This window comes from Exophiala bonariae (assembly GCF_035927105.1).
Source record: "Exophiala bonariae strain CCFEE 5792 chromosome Unknown scaffold_6, whole genome shotgun sequence".
Taxonomy (NCBI): Eukaryota; Fungi; Ascomycota; class Eurotiomycetes; order Chaetothyriales; family Herpotrichiellaceae; genus Exophiala; species Exophiala bonariae.
This window is the reverse complement of record NW_027042481.1, coordinates 396,695-420,912: the sequence shown is the minus strand read 5'-3', so window position 1 is coordinate 420,912 and position 24,218 is coordinate 396,695. Positions and strand designations below refer to the sequence as shown.

The window sequence follows — 24,218 nt, the reverse complement described above, 5'->3', positions numbered from 1 at the left end:
AGACAGTCAATTTCGAATGCCTTGTGAATCACCACGAGTACTTCGGATGAAGGTACACCGCCAGACTCTATGGTCCATCAACGGCCAGACCCAAGCCAGCTGAATATTTGACGGTACCTGGTGATCTGGCTGTTCTGCGCAACGGTCCTCAGGTGAACTTGGTGTGAATAATGTCTGGATTCTCATGCCAGTCGTCGATACTGACCCACATCTACAGCACATCGTTAGTCTGATGGAACCTGCATTCGCTTATTCACCGGGAACACGCTGACACTTACCTTTCTGAACGTGCTCAACCCCGCCAAAATGCTTCCGCCAATCCAGGTAGTATACTTTCTTTCAGGGGGAGCAAAGATCTTAATCCTCATGTCCTTGACCGCCAGTCGTTGCATCTCATACAGCAACCGGTCCGGGAACCCTTTACACAATGTTGTGCCACCGCTCAAGACAACGTTGCCAAAAAGATTTTTTCGAAGGTCCATGTCGGTTCGATTGATGGCATCAACCACCATTTGATGCAAGCCTGGATATTCTAACCCGATCAATTCAGGGTCGAATAGGATTTCCGGTGCTCTGAATCTCTCTGCGCCGATTTTGATTTTCTGTCCGTCTGGCAGAACATAGTCGACATCCCTCTTGTCGTTTTTCCAGAGTCCTTGTGACCAATCCTTCTCTTCTTTCCTCGGATCCAATGCCACGTAAGAGGTCTTTTCCTTGATTGTCCTCACGATCTCCTTTTCCGAACTTGTGTGGAAAACGTGTCCGTTTTTCCTCAACAACAGTTGAAGATGTTCTGTGATATCCCTTCCTGCCACGTCGATGCGTCGAGTGGCATTGGTGATTGAGAACCCATCATAGACGGGCACCGCATGCGTGACTCCGTCACCACTATCAAGAACGAGACCTGTTGTGCGACCACTGGCATACAGACTGAGGACTGCCTGGATGGACATGTATATGGCGGGGACATTGAACTGCTCGAAGAGAATTTGAGCAGCGGTTTCCCTGTTTTGTCTGGGATTTAGAGGAGCCTCGGTGAGCAGCACAGGGTGCTCCTCACTCAAAGTCTTTAGCTCTTGTTCGTAGACATAAGTCCATATTTTCTCCATGTCATCCCAGTCCGTAACAATTCCATGCTCAAGAGGATACTTTATTTTGAGAAGACCTCGCAGTTCTTGAACCTTGGGCCCGATAAAGATGTCGCCTTCAAGTGCGCCGGCCAACGTTCGAACATGTTTTGGGCGACCGACATAAGAAGGGAAGTATGCGGCAGGTAGATCGGAACCAGCAAAACCGGCTCGAATGGTACCACTGCCATTGTCAAGCACAAGTGGCACGTTGTGGAGGCTCCCGCCGTCAGCCATGGTGGGTGGCAGGGATGAAGTAGATGGTTGCTTGTTTACATGGGACTGGTTTTGATGACCAGATTATATGGGCAGCCTTGATCACCTCATCTCACTCTGGAGGGAGCTGGGATATAGGGACGTGGATGACGAAGGTTTCAGCGAGAGTGATGAGTTAATATTCGTGGTGGTGACAATCCAGGAGTCGCGTCTGGCATGGACTCTCAGTCCGTCTGCGGCAACGGCGAGTCCAAGTGGCAGAAAACGCGTTCCTGCCAAATAATAATTCTGCCATCTCTGACCGCCTTGGGACCAGGTTGGAATTCAACTTCACACCTAAACTTCTCCTCCACTCCCATCAACATTCGATACCTGATTCTTCTTTTGTGTAGGCACATCCCGGCAGAACACAAACACACAGAAAGTCGAAAGCAGATCCATTGGCGAACACCCGAAATTCTAATCGCCAAGATGCCCAAATATAAGTCACCCTCCCCAAAAGTTTTCGATAACTCCACTAACTCGCCCAGCACTCTTTTGCGACTATTGCGATGTCTATCTTACTCACGATTCCATGTCCGTGCGCAAGGATCATAACTCTGGCAGAAATCATATAAGGAACGTGGTGGAATACTACCAACGTAAGAGTCCGTACAGAATATGAGACATGTCCTCCCTAACAAAGCCCAGAGATTGGCCATGAGAAGGCGCAGTCTGTTATTGACTCTATCACTTCCTCATATGCTGCAGAAGGTCAGACGAACCCAATGCTCCAACAAGCTGCTGCTGGATTTCCCCCGCCTCTTCCAGGTTTTCCAGGTAAGTCGATGACTGTTTCCAATATAACGGCATCAGTGTTTGATGAAGAATAGGAATGCCACCACCTCCGTTTGGTGTTCCTGGAGCGCCTCCACTCGGACCTGGAATGATTCCTCCACCCGGCGGACGAGGAGCTCCATTCCCACCTTTTCCTCAGAACGGCGTTCCACCTCCGAATCTTCCCTTCCCTCCTCCCGGTGGCTTCCCTCCAAACTTCCAATTCCCGCCACCTGGTGCTCTAGGCGGCTTTCCACCACCTGGCCAACAGCCTCCTTCAGCTCCAGGCGGACCCAGTCCTGGCCCAGGGTCAGCACCTGGTCACCTTCAAGGTCCAGGAGCCCCTGCTGATTTCAAACCAAGTGGTCCCCCTGGCATGAACGATAATCGGAGATGATGGGTTCTGACTCAGACCTGTTTTCTCCGGAACGTTGGAATCGCGACTGTGTGAATGCAATCTTCACATGATGAGCTATTCGATTCCTTCAGGTACCCGTTACGCTACGACAAGCTGTACCAGACGGCAAACGGGCTTCGACACGATATCCAGCTGATCACAACTCGGAGTAAAGCGACGATATGTTAATTGGAAACAAAATCTCTTATGGGCAGTAGATTGATCACAACTTCCCATCATCTGGAAGACACCCTTGTGGTCAGCAGTGTTCCTGCCACGATCGTGCCAAAAGTTCCGGACCTGCCAGTTTTCTCAGCGTGAAGCGCACGGCAAGCCCAAACTGACACAATGGATACCACAAACTCATCATATGTTCATTCGCAACTCTCCTGCGTTTGTGGTCTGAATTGTCACAATGTCACGACAGACTACTCTACTGCCTATTACCCTCTTCGCATCCCTAACACTAACATCCTATCTACTTATCCCAGTCCTTATTGTTCTCACCCTCACGATCTTAATTCATTCCATCCTCAGCCTACACTATCACCACAGACAGCGAGCCCTCTTTACTGAATCAACTGCCACCACACCTTGACTAAGACTGACCAACAATTGACGGTTCACTCGAGCCGTCATGTTCAAGCGAGATTTGGTCAAGCCCGCCCTTCATCATACTAAATGGCAGCAGCCTATCCACACGGAAGCTATCTCGAATCGAGACGAAGATGTTCGCAACCCTGTTTGTCTACGAAATCGCACAGATCTTGAACACAGTGATGATGGAAGTGTTACAGACAACCCTTCCATTAGAGGAGGGAAGCCAATGACCGCCAAAACATCCTCTGCATCTGTGACAACCTCTCGAAGACGCGAGGGACGAATTTCTTTTGCCAAGTCGAAGAGCTTACAGCAACTCATTAAAGAAGATAGAGAGAAGGTTCACCGCGCGCGCAAGGCCCAACATGCCAAGGATCTGAAAGCAAAGCTTGATGCTGAGAATAAGGCCATAGAGGATCAGAAGAAAGCAGACAAGGAGCTAGCCAAGCGATACAACAAGGAAAAAAAGCGACGAGAAGCTGAAGAGGATAGGAACAACAAGAACTGGGGTGGTATTGTTAGAGGATTTGATCCTAATGCCGGTCTTCTTCGATGTGCCGCGAGTGAGGACGAGCTTCGTCATTCAAGAATCAGCAATCTCGGTGACAACGTCAAATCCGACTCACTCACCAACATTCTGCATCCGAGACTTGACAAGGGCCAAACGTGGGGAGTCGAGCATGGATCGCCAGGGAAAAGGGGACGATTTGGGATTTCCAGTCCTGCTATCGCAGGAAGTGGTGGAGTTATCGCTCTTGACGGTGGGGATGATTAGTCCGTATCAGTGATTTGCTACAAAGCATTTCCACTTCCCGTGGTGTTTTCTAAGTTGTCGGCGGTTTGCCTTGACCGAACCTGCTCATATTTGCTGATTGCAAGCTAGGAAGCTGAAGCATAAAACCAGCTGATAAACTCTTGCCCAAATCACCACGAAGCGTTCCCTGCCCTAGTCTTATGTTTCATCTCACTATGTTGGTTTACCAACATTTGTTATTGGGCGACTCAATCCCCTTGACTCCTCTACGTGATACTAGCGAGACCTTCCAGTCCTCAGATCACGGTGGTTTTACCTCTTCATCCCTCCTCGGTGTCAGCAATATGACGGTGTCCTCACTCGGAACCAAGCCCACAAAGCTCTCAATAGACCAGGTTGAGGGGCCTTTATGCCCCGGGCACTCATCATTCTAGGACCCAAGATTTAGCTTACAACCTCGATTGGCGAGGCTAGGTCATACTTGGTCTTCAACATGTTCAATGTGGCGGGGCTAGAACGACCTCTCACGCCTCTCCACCTCCATTGGCCATCCTCCCAGCTTTCGAATTCAAATATTCACTCCTGCAGCGGGAAACCACCTATCAGCATGGGCACACAACACACGGCAGACTGCGTTGACATGCCAGCCTCCTCTCGTTCGTCAGCCCACCGAACGAACGAACAACACCTACGAACATCGGAGTCTCCAGCGGAGGAAAAAAAAGAAACATCAACAAAAGACATCTCACATACCTCTCCTGCGCCCAATTCATCAATGCCCAAGCGATCAAAAACGGCGGCACGACGTAGAGGAACTGGTTCTTGGAGCGGCGGAACGTGTTGAAGATGGCGTTGTGGACTGAGTGCGCCAGTGGATTCAGTCGGTTGTTTGACAGTCGGTATGTGATGATCCCTCGTTGCTTGGGCAGCGCTTTGTGCCCGAAGCAGTATACTGGTGCTCTGTGGTGTTGAATGCGTACGGGTTAGAATGATGGTTTTGGCGGCGGCGGTGGTGGTGTGGATGGAGCGGCGGAGTAGAGTAGTACTGTACCTGCGTTGGCCCTTGGGGATGTCCTGGTTGTATTCCATCGCTTGATGGCTTGGGAGTGTGTTCCGTCAAGAAAAGTTACCGATCGGAAGATTATGGATATTTTGGCGTCTACTGCATTTGATGGTACTGTAAGGAAAGGTTTCGTTCACGAAATGCAAGATAGATTCAATAATTGAGGAGGGAAGAAAACCCCCGTCGTCGAATTCTCTCGCTATGTACATTTCAAGCTCACGTCTTAGACGTACGCCTGTACCTATGCTGCTCCAACTGGACTGGTGTGAGACACTTTCTGAATCTATGAATGCGTATGATGAAAGTGCTAGACATGCGGATACGTACTCGCGAGACCCATTCTTGCGGAGTCTAAACCCAAACAGGGGGCGTGGAGCCGGCATTGGCAGCCTTGCAGCTCGCAGCCGAGGTTGACGGACCAACCAGAAGAGAAAGAATACTGGTCAGCTGTAAGGGTCACAGTTTAGGCTGGCGTGATGTTGTCAGGCATGCGGAACTTCGGGTGTGAGGAGGCCTGCAGGTCCACTGGAAGCTGGGTCTCCTTGCCATAGTATGCGACCAGGAGAAGTCTCTGGAGCATGCCGTCGAAGCGCGGTCTGGGAGATGGCCCCGCGCTTTCGATGAACTCACACCATGAGACGAGGCTGGACTCGGCAGGTTTATTCGCTGTAGACGAGTTCGGGTCCAGTTCTATTCTGCGATGAGCTTCGAGCGCAGAATTCCACTCTGCTTCGGTCTCCGCTTCCCATAGTCCTGTCCGAGCATCAAACGGTAGGGATTCCACGAAAGGTTGGTAGGAGCAATAGCCAGATTGGCAGAGCTCGACCATGCCCGTTATCCATTGTAGAGCGAGGAACGTGCGCCGACAGCTTTCAGCTATCACCCATGCTTGCCATGGTGAAAGGTCACTGCTGAGATGTTCTGGGAGATGTATCTTGAAATGCTGTTCCCAGCGATGGAGGAGTTTGATGGCATGGTCAAGGAGTGGAAAGTCAGCAAGGGTATTTCCACTCGACTGGAGTGAAAAGACCGAGGCGAATACAACGGCTATCAGGACATGGATTCTTGCGAGAAACTCTGTAAACTTCAAATCCTGGATGTCCAGCGAAAGTAGTTCTCGAATTTGGCGTTCCAGCTCGGGATGGGAGAGGATGGCGGGGTAAACAGATGTAGGTGTATCATCCGACTTGCTTGAGGAATCCTCCATGAAGTTCACGGTGGAGAGAATCTGAGCATGCGCGAAAGCCGAAGTCTGGCCTTGGAACGTAAGGAATGGAATCTGCACTAAGTGATCCATGACCAGCACAAGCGTCTCTGGATTGGCCATCAGTGGCGTTTGGTGCCTGTTTGTGCCATCGGGCCTAAATCCCGAGATGGCATGCTGGTGTGCGGACTCTATCGAACTGAATATATGAGGTAGGTTGATAGCATTGTTGTGCCTTTCCGTGGGAATCAGTACTTTCGGCTGATGATCTGCTTTTGTGAGATGGCAAACAGGTTCGAGATCATAGGTGCATGCCAAAGACTTCTCTGAACAGCGAGGGCATTGTGGAAGTTGTGGTCGGCACTTTCTCTTCGCTGCCGAGCATGCGTGACAAGCTTTTTTCAAAGAAATTGTCATGCCAGTTGACCTTGACAGCAGCGTGGCATATCCTGATTCGAATTTTGGGAAATCTAGTTAGTGATTCGTAGTGGGAGTGAGAGAGAATAGTGCAAATTCTCAACCCCGCAAGGCTGTGTGCCCCTCACTTAGCCCGCCTAGGAGAGGCTCTTCGCAAGTACGAACTGCAGGAACAATTTTGAAGTCTACAGCGAGGAGCTGCCCTTCTATGTTTTCACTGCTCATCAAGTAAACCTAAGGACCGAGGAACGGCAACACCTTTCATATGCGCATCTAGTACGAGAAGTTGGTTTTGTAGGTGACTACATACTGGGCTGGATTGTGTCACAGGTTCACTACTACATTATCTGGGTAACACTTTCCAAGAAGTATTAGACAGATTGTCTTTGAGCTACAGCCACTGTAGCCTGCACAAGCAGACAGCTTCTCATCCAAGAGACAGTACTGGTATGTCCTTCAGTGACATCGTCGCACGTGGAGGAATATCCGGATTCACGATCCATCCCTAATTCAGGATGTTTGGCCACCAATTGACATGGCTGTCCTCTTCATTTGTGACTCCGAGGTGATATCTTACAGACTAATCCGGTCTGCTTTGCAAACCAGTAGTCTTGCATTCCGAGTTTCAAGTCCGGATCGACGAGTTCAAATTTGTACTTTCGCAAAAACTGTGGGATCAGCTTGTTCATCTCCAGCAAGGACACATTCTTTCCTAGGCATGTTCGAGAGCCCGCACCAAAGGCCAAGAAATTCCTTTCCATTGCTCTGAGTCTACTCGAGTCGCCTTCTTTCTCTTCTTGCTGTGCTTCGAGCCATCGCTCAGGTCGGAACTCATCCACATCATCACCGTACACTGCTGGATCCCTTGCGACGACCCATGGATTTGCTCCAATGACAGTGCCCTGAGGAATGAATTTCCCCGATATCGTGATGCCACCCTCTGGTACGACACGCTCCAAAGGCATGCCGACAGCAGGATGCAAACGCATAGCTTCCTTCAAGCAAGCTTGCATGAACGGCATAAGCTCGTTGCTTTCGGTAAAGCGAACGACACCGCTCAGCTGACCTGTCTGGTCGAGATCGTCAATCTCTCTGACCAATTTATCGTAGCAGCGAGGGCTTTTGATCAGATAGTAGAACAAAGCCCTCAATGATATTGCAGTGGTGTCAGATCCTGCAAAGACATTTCCGGAAGCGGCGACAGTGACGTTGATCGGTGATATTTCTTCTCCATCCAGACCTGTACTCTTAAATCGCTCTAACATGTCGATGTAGCCTTTACCCCCTTGATCGACATCACTGCGATTGACCTGATCGGCTGTAAACTGGACGATTCTCCTTGAGGTGTTCATCTTGGCCAGTGCTGGAATATAGTTGGCAACCTTGCTCACTAAGTTGCTGCCCAGTAGATATGGGTGGAGAAACGGTGCTTGACCAACGGTTGCAGTGTACCTCAGGCGGCCTTCAATTGCAGCTATCAGACCACCAACATCTTGCTCCTGCTGCATAAACCCTAATGGCTTCGAGAAACTCACTGACATGACTACGTCAAATGCATACCAGTGTAGCCACTCATTCATGTCAAGCACTATCACCTGGCCTCTCGATTGCGAAATCTTCTCATCAATCTTTCGTTCAAAGATATGAATGCAATCATCGGTCAATGGTTCAAGCTCCAACATGACGGCCATAGTATAGGCCCCGTAGATCGGCTTTTTGAGTCCGCGGTGTTCCTTTTCGGATCGGGTCGAGAACACGGTCGGCATGGAACCATGTGGACCTTTGGCATCAAAGGCAACGTAGAAATCGGACTTCTCATATCGAGTGTTTGCACTGTACACCTGGGACAGGGCAGAGCTGTCTGAGAAGGAAATCTCGTTCGGCCCTACACGGACCAGCGAGCCATATCTTCTGTGCAGATCAATGTCGATGTAACACCTTTGGCCGTATGCCGTCTTCAGTAGTCTGGGGACATAACTGAAGCTATCCCAGAATGGACCAGGAACGTCACGAAGATGGCGACGCCATCTGCGATTCGCGTACAAGACCACAATGGCGATTACCCCTGTTGCCAACACCACGTACAATCTCTCGAAGAGCATCTTGTGCTGAGGGAGATAGCCTCAGCCGAGACAACAGAATTGGAAGAGCAGCACGAGCCTTGAGTAATTTCGAGTAATGTCACTAGATCAGCCGCGTACAAATGAGATTCCACAGCTTGCGGTTTATCATGGGCACATTCTCGATTTCAACTCAAAGAAAGGCGCAATGTCGTCAAGTCCTCTCCACCTTGTCTGGCGTCAATACCCACTTCCTCACTTCCTCGGTACGACCAAGTGCCGCAGCCACTGAGAGCTTAAGTATTGGCAGAGCAACGCCAAGCTCCAGTTAAAGGGACACCCCAGTTGGTGGGGCACGTTTTATTGTGTCTTGAAAGTCTTGAATATTTGATCGGTCCCTACTGAGACACACTTGGCAATACTTGTTGAATTGATTATATAGCTATTAGAGCATAAACCCTTAGCAATCAAACAATTGTCCCACTGCTTGCGCACCAATTTTGTCTTCGTCAAGAATCATCAAGTCTACCTGGACCGCGATCACAATGTCGTAAGTGGTTATTTTTGAGATTCTGGAAGAATGCTCGCGCCAACTAGTTGAGCTTCTTGAGTTCAGACTCATCTCCAAAACAGGATAGCGTGGTCTTCCTGTCTACTCCTCGTGCGTCAGTATCTTCAACTTCCTCATCAGATTGTTTCGGCTCCATTAGCTGCGATACCTCTTACCAAAGACGAACAGGATCGGTAAAGTCGTCATCATCCCCGCGGCAACACTGCCTAGGACAACAAAATTGCGAAGCGGGCCGTGCGATACGGCCAACTCATTGACGAAGGAACTGTACCGGATAGATCGGGATGTTCTTGACACACATGCTGGCCAAAAAGGTCTCGGAGCTCATCTCGCGGTAGGCGTCCAAGCAGTAGTTAGGCGTCGGGGCAAAGGACGAACGTGATGCCGAACAGACCCAAGGCGTGTAGGAATGCGCCGAGGTAGACAGAGCTGTAGTTCTGAGCGACATGGCCTCCGGGAATGAAGCCAACGACCATCAACAGGCCGATCGGGCACAACAGGAGGCGATATTCGGGCTCGTAAACGCCATTGTTCTTCCGGATGCAGAAGCGGATGACTGGTTCTGAGATCAGCCCCATGGTGACAGGCGAGACGAAGCCACCGATGGAGGGACCGACGAAGAGGAATCCTACGCTGCTAGCATCGAAAAGATAAAGAGGTGCGGAGAGGACCTGGACTATCAGGTGCGCCACCACGACATAGAGGGAGAGATAGTACCCGCCGATGATGACGGACCACGTAACAGCAGCATTCAGGGAAAGACCAAAGGGCCCGAGCACGAGCTGTAGCAGGTTTTCCCGAGAGTAAACACCTGTGTAGATTGCCAGCCCTTGGAAGTAGATCTTCTTGTGGGTGTGGTTCTCCGCGGATATCTTATTGGGATGTAAGAAGAATAGGATTGGAAGATCATTATATGTGTATTTATATGAGCACTGAAATGGCCAACATGATTGAGAGATCAGAGACCTTGAACTATCCATCTTTATGAATTGCTTGAGTTTAGCATCGGTTTTCTCATGCTTTACCCTCTTGGTTAAGAGTCATTCGCAAGTGCAAAGAAGCTACCTTCACCCTAGGTCCGCTTCAAACCGGCATTCCTTTTTATCCAACCATGAACCTATCCCCAGCCGGGGACAAATCATCAAATCCGACCTTGTCTGCAAGTTCGATAATCAGGCTTCTGCTGCCATAGTCTCACGAAACCGCTGCAGTACTCGGGACGTAGACTTGAGCGCCTTCATTCCCGGCTTCGAGAGCGGGAAATGGGGCTTTTCCTGACACGATGTCGAGGAAACCGTCGCAGAACTTAGCACCAATCTGCTGTTGTTCTAATGGCAGCACATGGTTATCATTTCGAAAGAACATGACCACATCTAGAATAGGGCTCGAGTAGCCCTTCTAGAGCCCGTCCTAGGGATTGAATGCGTTGAAGTGATAAAGAAAAGATTGGATCGATGATCCAGTCAGATTCAACAAATTTGAGCATCCCTTTGTGCGTGCGGGTGGGATAGCAACACCAAGGTCCCCACTATCTGACAATACAGCTTTTGCATACCATCACTCTATGCCATAAGTGGATACTTTTCCCTAGGTGTCAGTTGGACCATGAAGTCGTGCTGATAGGCAAACCAGTAGGATGTTATATGCCATGGCTTGTCCTCGTTGTCAACTTTCATGTCGAAATGTCTGAGTAGTTGAGCGACCGATTTATGGACCTCCACCTGTGCAGAGTTAGGTTCCCCGTTTAGTACTTGACAGCCATGGAGAGGCTAATTGCAGGGTCATATCTCACCAAAGCAATATTTCGCCCCACACACATCCTTGGACCACTTCCACCAAACGTCATATTGTTGGATTCCAGATATCTAGACTTGGCTTCCGATTCGAGCCATCTCTCTGGCCAGAACTCCTGGGCATTATCGCCCCAGATCTTTGGATCTCTGTTTTGAACGATTGGACTTATGCCAACAGGCGTCCCTGGCGGAATGAATTTATCATTAACGGTAAGACCTGCTTCAGGAGCGTGTCTCAGCAGCTGATAGACAATGGAAGGGAGAAGCCGCATCGCTTCTCGAGTAGCTGCAACTAGGTAGGGTAAGTTCTGGCATTGGAGGTAAGTAATCGGCTGTGTCAGCGTGTTTTCATTGTAATACTCGTCAATCTCAGCTTGGAGACGGTTGTATACTATTTTCCGAGAGCAGATTGCATGAATGCAAGCACGAATAGCGATTGAAGTAGTATCGGCACCAGCTCCCCTAAGGTTCGTAAGTTTCTCTCCGTCTATCTCTTGTTAGGTAGGGCTTACACAAGATTCAAGGCCTCTGAGAGAACCTCTTCGGTCCGGACACGATTTCCCTTCGTATCCTTCATGTTGAGGAAATGCGCCAGCATGTCAGGTCTATCTTTATCGGAGCCCCCATTTCTCTCCAAAGCATCAATCCGCGCTTGGACCCTATTGCTGCTCCATTCCTGGAACTCTGCAATCCTGTTCTTAATTCCGCACAATGCGAGAATTGATTGAGTTAATGGATTTGTGAAAAGCTTCATTTGGCCGCTATAATGACCCATATTGGCGGCCAAGAAAAACAGGTTGAAAATGTTCTTTCGTAGTTCCATCACGTCCGATTCGGTGTCTAGGTGACCAAGAGGGGAGCCGTATGCTAACTGACCGATCACATCGAAGGCAAAAGCATTAGTCCACTCCGACATATTGACCGCCTTCCCTGAAACAGCATGATTTTGAAGCTTTCTTAGTAGAAGATCCAGGCAGGCTTGAATACGAGGTTCGTACTTCAGTATTGCGGACATAGTGTAGGCTCCTGAGACTCGCTTTCTCAGAAATGAGTGCAGCTTCTTTTCACGCACAGCGAAGAATGCTGGTGCCCCAATCGGGGGATTCCAAGTGGCGTACCACTGTGTTTTCGCCGCGTTGGAACCGTGCCCGTACAAAGTTTTCATCGCCTGCTGGTCAACGATAGATACTTCATTTGGTGCTATACGAACAACCGGCCCGTATCTTTTATGGACGTCGACAATGTCGTTATGCCACGTTCCTCGCCAATAGCGTGTATTCCTCCAACTTCCGCTAAGCTTCGCACTCAAAGGTCCAGGAATACTCGAAAGGGGATGAAGACAGACACGGTATATGAAAAGTCCTAAAATCGCGCCCGATAAGCTTATAACAGCTGTCCAGCCAGTAGAAGCACTAATGGTGGTTAGTCGAAGTTGCGAAGATAAGAAGGATTGTTCACAAGCATTGGACAAGGCCATTGCGAGTCGTTATCGAGTATCGGAATAGGTACAAAGATGTGTTTTAAAAAATCGACATGAGCTTTTGGTTTTGTCTACCAATACTTTTCATTCCTGAGCTTGAGTTTCTAGACCTAGCAGGTATGAGAGGCGAGACCAAGCTCTGTATATGAATTAGTTCGAGTCAGATTCCGTCAAGCAATCATATCAATCGAGCGCGTATCTTAATTACTCATAGAAGAAGGCATACGCAACCTCGACGCATGCTCTTACGCACCGCGTAAAGCGTATTAGCCTGCGAGGTGTGAAACCTTTTTAATACGGGACTCAGCAAACTCTCGTCAAACGTCGGTTTTGAGATGCCTCTACGCTACAAAAAACCTTTCTCGAGTCACTAGGACTCTCTCTCCCCCCTCCTCATTATCATAGAGAGTACAGAAATCCTGACCAATACCACCAGTGCACCTTTCTATTGCGTTTAGTGTTATCCTCTCAGTGTAGCTGTGCGAAGTGTATGTCCTGTTCCTGCCTATGGCTGCGATGAAGTCCTTCGTAGAGTCATCGTAAGATCCACTGGCAACCTCGGAGTCCGGGGTCAGCTCCGGCCTAGGGCTGCTTCGCTGCGAAGTACACGTTTAGGCTTCTGAATATGAACCCCTGTCTAACGAGGCGCGAATAACAATATGCGACATTCAACTTTAATGGATACGAGCACTAGTTTCGGAAGTCGTTCAACGAAACCCCATGGCATTTTCATACTCGGTAGGTGAAGCAGGCAGTGATCGTATATGCCCCAGTGGCTGTACACCAGGGAAACCCCCACCGAAGGAACTTGTAATTCATTATTACTAGGCCTCCGACTACCTGAGCGTGATGCTCGGGGAAGTTACCAAGTCCAGAAATTTGCAGCGCGCCTTATTAGAAGCGAGGGATCAATGCATGAACGAGTAGCAGGCGCCCTTCCCAAATCACTTACCTCCGAACCCCGCCGGCACTGCTCCAATGTCTGGTGATGATCATGCCAGGAGCGTCTAATGTTAGAACAACTTTATTGTTGAGGTCTTGGGCCCCCACCTGGCCTGCAATAAGTACATAGCTTCTCTCGGAATGTTTTCACGACAGATCTCGATAGAACATAACTAGCGGATCAAGACGTAATGGCACCAATTGATAATCTCAAAGCCAAAGGCTCTGAGGTGAGCATCCACGCTCGCGCCGCACTTAATTTTATCGATGCCGTCAATGAAGCCATCACCTTCCCTTCAGGCAATCAATATACCCGTCTTCACGATATCATGGTCTCGGATGCGAAAATCGAAAGTGCACCCTCCTCTTTAAAGGCTGCCCCAGAGCAGAGTCTCATAAACACTCTTGGGGAGCAATTAAACACCCTAGAAGGAATGAAAGGGCTGTTCAAGGACCTCGGCGTGATGGTGGAGAAAGTTGTTGATGGTGGGAAAGAAACAGTTATGTTTGGGCACGCTATTGGACAGGCGCATTCCGGCCTTGAATTCAAGGATGATCGTGTGATATTGGTGCAGACCACAGATTCTGAGAATGATGTGACTACCTCTGATGCTCAGGGTAGCGATGAGACGCGAGCTGGCTTACCAAGAATCGTCTATGTGAAGGAGTTCGTGGATTCTGCGTACCTGAAGAGTTTCTTGGGGACTGTCATGGGAGGGCCAAATTGACGCAATACTCTAGCCCGTCAAAGAGTTGCAAGGAGATAATGCATACATCGCATTGTGCGGCCGCCTTGCTATCATGTCCTCTTCACAATCCGTTTAACTAATCGTCCTAGTCTGAGTCGCTCGCGTTTTCTTTTCATCGGCGTGATTGGGCTTCCATACATGAAAGCTGCACTTGATCAGAGTGTTAGGCCCTCACGAACACTCATGATCGGAACAAACTGTCATGATGATCTCCGCCCCAGCTGAGGCCTCATTGAGTTGATGAACTTGACACTCGGGTTTGGACAGATTTTGATGTCGGCTCAACTTCGGGCATTCAACCGAGTCGAACACAACGTCACTTTTGACGGCCCAACGACGAACAATGGCGATCAACGACCTGTGTGCCTACTAAGTCCTTTGTGAATAGACCAGACAATGGAAACGCAAACGGCTTCAACTACTCATTCGCAAAGGAGGAGATTCGTGCACATAGCACTCCCGTCTGCGCTGTCATTGCGTTTTCTTCACCACTGCTTTGATGATCACAATCTTCCCAAGATAGATTGGTGCCATACTTCTTCGAATATGGGAAGTCATGCATGTCTTGAAGAGCGGTAGTTACCCGATCTTCTCAGGAAACACCTTAACCGCAGCTGTCAGCCCAGAATCGTGTCTGCAGAATCATGGACAGACACGAAATGCCCCCTCAGCTGTGGAAAGGCTCAAGTCTACAACTCCCGGAAAATATCGCCATGAGTCATCCATGATCCCAGGACGCGAACATCACAGCTTCTTTCATTCAAAGCAAATGGCACTCTCTAAGGTCGATGAGATGCAAACGCATGGCGGTATGCCACCAACACGAGCGGCCATAGTCCAGGCCGCTATCACTGCAGTCGGACACAGTGATCCCGGTCGTTTGCTAGGATCCAGGAGTATTGCCATTGGATATCCCACTGCGTATATAAATATCCTTCTTTCGTCCGATCGAATCGGCATAGCTCTATGGTCTGTCAATCCGAGATAGTTCAATTGATATGCATCTTGTCCTGTCGATTAAGGCCTGCTTCTTCAGTGGCTGCAGATCAATTGGGCCAAAATATCGAGGAGCGCTGCAGCTTCAAACTTCTGGGACCGCATTGATGTGCCTGAGAGGTGATATAATGGGCGAAATGCGCTATATTATCGAAGTTCTATACTGCCTATGGAATTTCCGTGACAACGAACACGCCTGCACACCCGTTCTTGAACTACAAACGCGCGCGTTGCTAATGAAAATCCTGCACTGCCTGTGGAATTTCCAGGGTAACCAACAACCCAGGACAAGTGAAGGAGAACCGCTGCCTCCGTACGATTTCTGTCGCGTCTACACGTGCATGTGCTCGCGTTTTCTTCTTCCAACCACTTCACACCTTGTTCTCAACCCATCAATTCAACAGGTTCCTTTCAAAGATAGATCGAAGACTTGTTCATCAGGAACTCATCGCCCTCAAGCAATCGAAGTATAACAGTCGAGAATCAGGAACGAGGCGGCACATCCATAACCCCTTTCCCCAGATTCGACAGCATCACCAACAGCTACCACAATGGCAGACCAATACAACCCAGATTGCAATTGCAACAACTGCTTGTCAACTGTACGTCTCCCCTCTGTGATTTTGAGGAATTCAGCCATCCAAGGCCTGTGGTTTACTAATGAGTTTCAGTCTGCTGAGCACTTGCGATCGCAGGGTCCTCATTCACAGTTTTCAGAGGATACTGTTGTCATTCTCAACGAGCAGCAGCGTGTCAATCAGCTATATCAAAGACAAATCATCACAAACCCCGATGAATACTCAGTCTATCAGCAAAACCTGCGAAGTCCTTCGGACAACGGAGGTAATCAATTGCGCGACGGAGGCGTCACCTCAAACGAGTTTGACCCTGTGACTCCAGATGTCCAGGGCGACGCAGATACATCGGTGGAACAACGTCTTAACCCTGAAGCGCCTGCCCTCGTTTTCGTTGCACCCAACTATGGAAATGGATTGAATCCAGAAGCGCCTCAATTTGTTCCCTTGTCGAATGGGTCCAGAATGGGGTTGAACCCAGAGGCAGACACGTTTGTTCCCTCTACCAATGACACAAATCGACTGGACCCGGAGGCTTCCATGTTTCTTCCTGACCTTGCAACACCGGATACTCATTTGATGCCTCATCTTGTAGAAGATTTCAATGAAGTGGCTCTGGAGGACTCCGATGAGGAAACCGGAGAAGACTCCCATGAGGAAACTGAGGAAGACTTCGATGCCGAAGCTGAAGAAATTTCCGATGAAGAGGCCCGATTCATGGCCGCCAGTCAACTGTCGCCCGATGATTTTGCTACAAAACCATTGCTTTGGCCTCCGCCTGGCGATTTCCATCATATCAACTACTTTGGGCACACAGTGTATGCAAAGTCTTACACAACACCAGCTGCAAATCTTGCCATTCTCAAATCACGCGGCAAGTACAGAGCATCAAAGTATGCTGAAAACTTGCGGCTGCATACTTTACATGCACAAGCCTCTCAATGGCTTGATCCACTGGTCTTTACGGGGAATGTTGCAGCTCTCTGGCATCTAGAGGGCACAAAACTTCAAGATGCGGCAATTGGGGCTTGTTTTAAGCTCTGTCATCCTGATGGTGATTGGAAAACGGACAGTTGGGATGAGGATGATGACTATCCAGTAATGGACCCTGTGGACCCTGACATCTATACTCCAGGCCACGTCATTATCAATGGTCGATTTCCCGAACCTTTTCTCGACCGGATTGATGATATCTCTGAACTCAATGCTGAATACGGGCGCTTCACCTCCAGACAAGAAGAGAAGCGCAGAAAAATCCAGGCTGCCAAAGCTGCGTCCAAGAGTAGTCCAGCTACTAATATTAAGATCAGTGGTTTGAATAAGACAGGCAACGACTCTGCTGAGGCCAAGCTTGAGGTTTCTGATAAGTCATTGCCGACTTGCGGGGCTAAAACCTCTAACGATGACCCTTTCAAAGCCAATGTCGAGGCTTTCGATAAACCCATGCCAGCTAATTGGGCTGATTTCTCCGATGATGAAGCAGATGAGCCGAGCACAATAACGGATGAGTCCTGGAGGGATCGTCTTCTTCCACCTCAAGAGGACCAGGGGCAGCCACCTCTAAGTGAAAATTCTCTTGCTGTTGGAAAGGAACCAGTCGATCAAGATCAGGGCGAAGTGTCTCTCGAGTTCCGAGTTCCCAAGATGAAATTGCCCAGAATGCCCTTACTTGCGCCGTTCCTTCCAGTGATCTGCGAGGAGGAAGATTCGGAGGAGGACGAAAGAACATTATTTATCGAACCCGCCACTTCGAATAACGTCCTCGTACAAAACGTCTCCGAGAAGCCATCGGAAGCTTCTGTCGCCAGTGATCTGGCTGCTGGAGATGAAACTCCTCTCGAGGACGACCTCCCAAGTGGTATCTTAACAAATATCGTTGGGCCTGCCACTAATTCTCTCGGGTTGCGCAGAAAGCCGCACCAAGAGCAGCCCCTTTACAATATCTTCAATGATATCCAAACTGCCGAGTCAATGGATTCAACGGTCAACCATGTGGATAGCACAACCACTCCTGATGTAACGGGATTCACAAATGCAGCCACCGATCCAGTGGAGGCAACTACAAGAACCCCTTCGATGGGGCTTACAGCCACCAGTCCTACAAGTTCTACAAGTTATCGGCCTAAGAACTCCTCTCGAGCTGGAAAGCAAAAGTCCGTTCGCTTTGCTAGCCCTATCGTGGCGGCAAACCCCCCTCGGGTCCTTCGGGCTCTTCGAAACCCACCGCTGGTCCCAGTAGCATCGCTAACCGCGAATGCTACCACCATCATCTCCAGATCACCGACCTCGGCATCGGCATCTCTGACTGGCATCAAGAAGCCCAGTCCTGTGAGATCTTCAGAGTCTCTGGCACCAGTCCCAGCTCTCCCTACCTTCACTCCGGTTCGGCCTAGAAGAAGCTGGTTTCCCCGTCTCTCTGGTCGGACGCACTCTCGACCAGCCACGGAGGCAATTTTACAAGACAGTTCTTTGGCCCCTGTCCACCGTAAGGCTGAAGGACAAGTTACATCTCGACGTCGTCGCTGCTTGCTGAAAGCAGGCTCCCAGTTGTGGAAGAAATTCCGAGGTCTTCTGTCGACAAAGCAGCGCCTCGAATAACCATGGCAACGGCGAATGGAGTTTTTGTTTTGGTAAATTCGGCGTTTGGATGACAATTTCCCTTTCTTGGGTTTAGGTTCTTGGACTTGATTTATTTTTGGGCAGCAAGGAGTTTCCACGATTATGATTGAATGACCGAGATTAAAAATGAGATACCCAAAACGAAGTACGAAGCGAAGAACATCAACCATGTACAAACAGCACGGAGTCATGAAATCCAGGATACAATAATGTTATTTTACCTCAAAAGGTGCACTGGATGTTAGAATAGCCGATAGATGGAGAGCTTGAGCTACATGACAGCCTAATGACTAGCATTTGCTAGCTAACCCTGAATCACTACGATTTTGTACAATACACTATTGATATGAAACTGTTCCATGTCCTGTCTCCATTTTTCCTACTCTATTACCGCACCGAGAAAGAACATTCATTTAATGGCTATGCCGACATGGTATCAAGCATTTATGAGCTGCCACCGTCTTGCTCATGAAGCAGATAATTTTCACTTGCAAAAACATCAGGAAATCATATCTACCTAGTCCTCCAAAATCGACCCCACAGAACTGGAGCTGAGCTTTGTGAATTGCTGTGAGCACTGAATGGGGATATGCTCCCTAGACTTTGAAAGATAGAAATGATATGAATGCACTGCTCAAGGGCTCCTAGCATCTTTCGCGTTGGGAGCCTGTGATGAAACTAAGACATACGAAATGCAAGGAATAGGTTGCCTATGTAGATTATGCTCCCATATGTATTGAGACGATTGTCTAGATACCTTCCCATTGACTTTGATGCGTTTTCTTCTGCACCTCTATCAGCTACGGATGCAGTATGCACCATTTACAGATCACGCCGCTACCACTATCCAGTCAGGACATCTCAGGGAAATCTAGAGAATGAACCAAATGTCTTCCATATTGCTGCCGCTACATTCCTGGTTTACAGCATAATGTACAGTCTATATCTATTGAATTCCTCCCGCTGGCATTCATTACAACTCGTCACGTTTTTTCCCTTCACCGCTGACCACTTTCTCCGGGACATCATCTTGCACAGTACGATCCACAATCTTGGCATCCTTGATAACACTAGCAATCTCTTCGTCGTAGATCGTCCACTCTGGAACCTGTCTTCTGGCTCGGTCTAATTTTGGTTCTTTGGTCTGTGGATTATTGCAGAGGTCGATCGTCTTTGCCTTGGTCAAGCTCTCATCACTGCACCACGTTTCGCACCACAGCCACTCTTGGGGTAAGCTATGGATAGGTAAGTTGTGTTGCATGTGGTTCGGTAGATCTTGATCAAGATTGCTGAGACTGTTTGGATCGGACGAGAGAGCCTGGTATTGTTGTCTGAGTCGGTCACCTGCGGCGACTTGCCGGAAACGCTTTAGATCAACCACATAGAGTGCCGAGATGTGATAAGGTTTGCCTCTCAGATAAGTCTCCCAATATCCTTGCTTCCAGAAGCGGAAGCCTTCCATCTCCGTCCTTGAGTCACACATAGGGGTAAATCCGTATGGAGCACCTTTCAAGTCCACTTTGTTCAGTTCCATCATATCAGTACGCACAATCTGATCCGCATCAACGAAAATGACCTTGTCCAAGTCAAGAGGAAACAGCACATCGAGGAAGAGAATCTTGTAACCCCAGATCTCTCGCTGTTTCTCTTTTTGGCCGCGGAGCCAATGTGGCCATTTGTAGGTGACCATTTCGAACTCAAACCCATAATGTTCAGCAAGATGGGGGAGAGTCGCCTTAAATGATGGTGACAGAAATTGTTCGATGAACCAGAATTTTACGGTATGCTTGGTATGCTTCATAACAGAGACCATCATAATGTTCAGCATACGTTCATAGAGATGACCGGATGCAACAGAAAAGATATTGATCTCGGCATTTGTCGATGTTGCTTTTCCGAGTCCAAGGGACGAAAGTGCAGAAGAAGCGAATGATGCACCTTTGCTGAAGTAATCCATTGGTCCACTTGCAGCCTCAAGGACATCTTCTTCTTCCATTCCCGCTTTACGAGAGAGTCGAGGGAACAGCGTCACCCCTTGGAATGAAAGCAGTGCAACCGAAGTGGTCTCATCGCCAGGTTGAGCCGAATACCCATTTGGACCAACGCTGTCGATGTTAAACACTTTCGACGATCGACCAGGTTTCAGAGATATCTGCCAATATCCTGGATTTGCCTTGAACTGAAAATAACCTAGGTTAGCCATGACGATGGTATCTGTAAAATGGGGTTCATCTTCCGTTCCCAATAGTAATTGTGCACCTCGAGGTGGTGGGTCGCTGGTCACATCACGGGCATGGCCTTCAATGAGAATGTGCTCGAGTTCGTATGTTGCATCGACATTTTGTCCTTCTGCCAGCCCACTGAGCTTGATGTTGTCTAGGTCATGGATAGAGTCTTGGGGCGCAACGAGCCAAGAAGGAGGAACAATCATACCAAGATTGAACAGTGTGTCCTTCGGGATTCCGTTGAATGAGGCTCTCGTGTTTGACAGCGAACCAGATGAATCAAACGAGGGCTCAGAACTGATAACATGTCGTAGAAATCGTTTGATAGGAAGTTCCGTCAATCTATCTTTGGGGTTCAAATAGATCTTGACATTCACTCCATTGAGTTGTGATAAGGTCTGAATGATGGGAACCCATTGCTGCACGACTTCAGAAGCAGGATCTAGTACAGCCACGACTTGCACAGTTGGATCCTCCGAGGTAGCAATGTCAATTGTCGTATATGTGCCATTCCATCTCTTGAAACGGTCCATGCGAATCAGTGGTGCTGATTCCCGCATGCCTTCCGGGAGATCGGATTTGAGGGAGCGTGCGACCAGCGATGTAACCTTGGCTAGATCTAAAGCATCACTGAACTGCTGCTCCAACCCGAGACCAGTGATTGCAGTAGTGACTGGGGAGATTCTTTCCGATCGTTCGAGATCTAGCAAAGCTTCCATATCGGCGGTGGCGAACACTCCTGACAATGGCCCAATGATCCTACCGTTCACCCATAGACCATTTTCACCTGGGGCAAAGCCGACTTCACGAATCAAATCCTGTTTGGCGGTCCAATGTATATCACAAGCTTGAATAATATCTTCAGCGAGAGGAGGCGGGACGTGTTCGCCATTCAGAATATCCCATAGCTTCTCAAGATGCACATCTTGACGACCATCCTGCATCATGGAGAATACGTTGCATGCGGCTTCAGCGGGAGCTGTTTCACGCGTAGGATTGTGTAGAATGACCACGTCTGTATGTGGCCGTTGGTGCTGTAGTGCAAGCGCCTCCAAAAGCAACGCTTTGCCGTCTGTGGACCCTAGATCAGTCACAAGGAGAACGTGGGCGCGGTCGCTCAGTAAAGTGGCCTCCCAACCACGGATACGTGGTAGACTGGCAAATTCTTCAGCATAAGAAGTGGCCAAGGAGCTCACATCGACAATTTTGATGTCCTTGGCGTCGTGAGGAAACACCAGTTGGTTGCGGCGAGCGGTGGCTCCAAACAAGAAGAAATCTGGTATCCACGAATCTTCGAGAATTGCATCTTGATAGACAGCTTGTTGGACGAGTTGCAGATCAGCATATAAGCGCGAGCTCATGAGTTCAAACCAGTTGTCGGTTCGTGGCAATATGACACCATTTATTAAGAATGGAATGGATGAAGTTTGTATCGCAAGTCGGTCGGTGTAAGCGTCACGAGCATCAAGTCGACGCTGGACCTCTTCAGATTTCAAGATCTCTTCAAATGAAAGGACCTTTGTGCCTTCTCGAGGGTCAAGTTCCTTGGTGACAACTACAAAGCTTTTCTCGGCGGCTGATACAGACAACTTTTTGGCCGAAACGACATTCGAGTAGAAATTCATCAAAGCTGCCAGCCCGTATGTGTCCAGGACGTGGAAGGAGAGTTTGGAATAAACATCTGCAACCTCGCCAGTGCCCACAGGCACCAGAGCGATCCTTATTGGGACTAGTCTCCTCACAAGGCTTTGTAAAGAGGTTGCTGCGAGTTCCATGTCCTTGATCTCGTTCATGTCCAAAGGAACGATGAGGTTATGAATATCTCGAGCAACTTGGGGTAGCTGGCCAGGGTAGACTCGTTGAAAAAGAGTATGTAGAGTCGATGGCCAGACAGCATATCTCTTGTCCACCTCGAGATCGTTTAGCCACATTAGTACCTTGTCGGTCTCAGTCGTATCACGCCAATCAAATCGCTGTGGGATCTCATTTGCCTGAGCCTCTGCAATGACCTCGCTGGACAACAGACTGATAGCTTGAGAAGAGGTCAAACCGATGTCCTTGACACTGGCAATGATTTTCCGTTCCCGTCTCAGATGATCCAACAAGGAGTAGGCATTGATCTGACGTGGTTCAATTTGCACACCATTGATCCACAGAACATTATATCCCGAAGGTAGGAATTGTTCACGGTTTGCGCGATGTTCAGTGACAAAGTCTTTGCTGGCATTTGAGGCAGCCAGCAGAGAGGAGTACCGGGGAAAGTCACTGGATATCTGAAGCAGGGTATCAAGTGGATTTGCACTTGCAGCAATAATGCTGGCGGCCTTGAGTCCTAGATGTGCAACTTCTGAAGCGGTCAAGGGCTTCAAGTCAGTCAGCTCTTCCTCCTCCGCGGTTTCGAGCGATTGGCTCTCAGTCGACTTGGATTCGACGCTCTTAGCATCTCGATCATCGATAACGATGTAGTCTGTACGCTTGAGAACCAGCTCGACTCCATAGCCGCTGACATAAAGAGGCTTGGGTTCTAGTGATTTTGACGGTCTATATCGCACCCGGTATGAAGTTTTACCTTCGCGAGCGGTCTGGCTGACAACTTGATGAAACTGACCAAACAAAGGGTGAGTGATATCGGCGTAAAGAATGGATGGCGGTGTTTCTGAAGACTGGCCCAACACACGATCAAACGGAAGGTGGTCATCGACGCTTGGGAGATCTACTGGTTGTTGCGAGCGGTCTAGTGCCGGCGAACAGTACTGTTGGCCATCCAAATAGACCCAAACAGGGCAAGCAGCATCTTGTGCGGCAGGTAAATGGGGCTGGACTGATGTGTTGTAATACTGGAAGTGAGCCTCAACCCTCGGAGCCGCAGCATGAAGTGCCAGAGCAAACTTGAAGGAAGAGAGAGATTCGGAGTCTGCCAAATGGCCGTCTTGTCGTAGAATATCTATGAACTTGTTGTACAGCTCTTGTTCTGACTGCAAATCTGTGAAAGCACCGTCGGCAATGCGATCGAGTAATGGGAAGTAAGAAGAGGAGTTCTCGAGGGCAGCGGTTTCTCTGGAATCACATTAGAGGCGACACACAACAGGGAGCAGGGATCTATCGCACAGTAGCTCAACCAAATAGGGAGCAGAAGAGAAGGACGCTTTCAAAGCGACATTCACAGAGGGTGCACCTTGAGCCAGGCTGCTGAAGGCTGCGAGAGTGATAGGAGTGGTCACCAGGACCCTCCAGGGGAGGCTGAAAGAACGCATGGAGACGACGCTCGATCAAACCAGGGGGATTGTCGAAACCACAAGAGTGACGGGCACTGAAGAGTCAGCCTTGGTTGTAGGCTCACTGTGGACCAGCCAGTGCCAGAGGATCAGCGCTGCATGTGAGTTGAGGCAATCCAGGAGTGTGTCCAAACGAGAGCGCTGGAGAGTCCGAGAGTTCGTAGAATCAACACTTTGAATACATTGATTGCATCTCGGATGACTCGGTGGCTTGGTGGTTATAAGCATATACTCCGTAGGTTCTCGCCTCGTTATATCCCAGCAATGAGGCCAGAGTGGTTGATTGAGTATTGATGCCGTTTCTGTTTCTGGTCTGTTACAAAAAGTTCCCCCTCGGAA

General features: G+C 49.1%; 10 protein-coding genes across 10 annotated transcripts; 4 read left to right on the top strand and 6 right to left on the bottom strand.

The window, feature by feature from the left end:
• Window positions 1-148: 148 nt before the first annotated feature.
• On the bottom strand, window positions 149-1,364 carry RO4 (Actin-like protein; the record flags this gene model as incomplete). The annotated part of the gene is made up of 2 exons (XM_064855139.1): window positions 149-211; window positions 279-1,364. The coding sequence occupies 2 exons, from the start codon at window positions 1,362-1,364 to the stop codon at window positions 149-151; spliced, it is 1,149 nt and encodes a 382-aa protein (XP_064708728.1).
• A 553-nt stretch (window positions 1,365-1,917) lies between these two features.
• On the top strand, window positions 1,918-2,556 carry LTR84_011609 (uncharacterized protein; the record flags this gene model as incomplete). Its single annotated transcript, XM_064855138.1, has 3 exons — window positions 1,918-1,984; window positions 2,034-2,162; window positions 2,216-2,556. 3 exons carry the CDS (start codon window positions 1,918-1,920, stop codon window positions 2,554-2,556), a joined length of 537 nt encoding a protein of 178 aa, XP_064708727.1.
• A 637-nt stretch (window positions 2,557-3,193) lies between these two features.
• Window positions 3,194-3,931, top strand: LTR84_011608 (uncharacterized protein; the record flags this gene model as incomplete). The annotated part of the gene is made up of 1 exon (XM_064855137.1): window positions 3,194-3,931. The coding sequence occupies one exon, from the start codon at window positions 3,194-3,196 to the stop codon at window positions 3,929-3,931; it is 738 nt and encodes a 245-aa protein (XP_064708726.1).
• Window positions 3,932-5,436: 1,505 nt separating this feature from the next.
• On the bottom strand, window positions 5,437-6,938 carry LTR84_011607 (uncharacterized protein; the record flags this gene model as incomplete). Its single annotated transcript, XM_064855136.1, has 2 exons — window positions 5,437-6,376; window positions 6,934-6,938. The coding sequence occupies 2 exons, from the start codon at window positions 6,936-6,938 to the stop codon at window positions 5,437-5,439; spliced, it is 945 nt and encodes a 314-aa protein (XP_064708725.1).
• Window positions 6,939-7,142: 204 nt separating this feature from the next.
• On the bottom strand, window positions 7,143-8,696 carry LTR84_011606 (uncharacterized protein; the record flags this gene model as incomplete). The annotated part of the gene is made up of 1 exon (XM_064855135.1): window positions 7,143-8,696. One exon carries the CDS (start codon window positions 8,694-8,696, stop codon window positions 7,143-7,145), a length of 1,554 nt encoding a protein of 517 aa, XP_064708724.1.
• An 882-nt stretch (window positions 8,697-9,578) lies between these two features.
• LTR84_011605 (uncharacterized protein) lies at window positions 9,579-10,205 on the bottom strand (the record flags this gene model as incomplete). Its single annotated transcript, XM_064855134.1, has 1 exon — window positions 9,579-10,205. One exon carries the CDS (start codon window positions 10,203-10,205, stop codon window positions 9,579-9,581), a length of 627 nt encoding a protein of 208 aa, XP_064708723.1.
• A 582-nt stretch (window positions 10,206-10,787) lies between these two features.
• On the bottom strand, window positions 10,788-12,495 carry LTR84_011604 (uncharacterized protein; the record flags this gene model as incomplete). Its single annotated transcript, XM_064855133.1, has 4 exons — window positions 10,788-10,946; window positions 11,018-11,480; window positions 11,531-12,430; window positions 12,488-12,495. The coding sequence occupies 4 exons, from the start codon at window positions 12,493-12,495 to the stop codon at window positions 10,788-10,790; spliced, it is 1,530 nt and encodes a 509-aa protein (XP_064708722.1).
• A 1,136-nt stretch (window positions 12,496-13,631) lies between these two features.
• LTR84_011603 (uncharacterized protein) lies at window positions 13,632-14,168 on the top strand (the record flags this gene model as incomplete). The annotated part of the gene is made up of 1 exon (XM_064855132.1): window positions 13,632-14,168. The coding sequence occupies one exon, from the start codon at window positions 13,632-13,634 to the stop codon at window positions 14,166-14,168; it is 537 nt and encodes a 178-aa protein (XP_064708721.1).
• A 1,568-nt stretch (window positions 14,169-15,736) lies between these two features.
• On the top strand, window positions 15,737-18,358 carry LTR84_011602 (uncharacterized protein; the record flags this gene model as incomplete). Its single annotated transcript, XM_064855131.1, has 1 exon — window positions 15,737-18,358. One exon carries the CDS (start codon window positions 15,737-15,739, stop codon window positions 18,356-18,358), a length of 2,622 nt encoding a protein of 873 aa, XP_064708720.1.
• A 994-nt stretch (window positions 18,359-19,352) lies between these two features.
• On the bottom strand, window positions 19,353-23,858 carry LTR84_011601 (uncharacterized protein; the record flags this gene model as incomplete). The annotated part of the gene is made up of 2 exons (XM_064855130.1): window positions 19,353-23,661; window positions 23,713-23,858. The coding sequence occupies 2 exons, from the start codon at window positions 23,856-23,858 to the stop codon at window positions 19,353-19,355; spliced, it is 4,455 nt and encodes a 1,484-aa protein (XP_064708719.1).
• Between the last annotated feature and the right edge of the window lie 360 nt (window positions 23,859-24,218).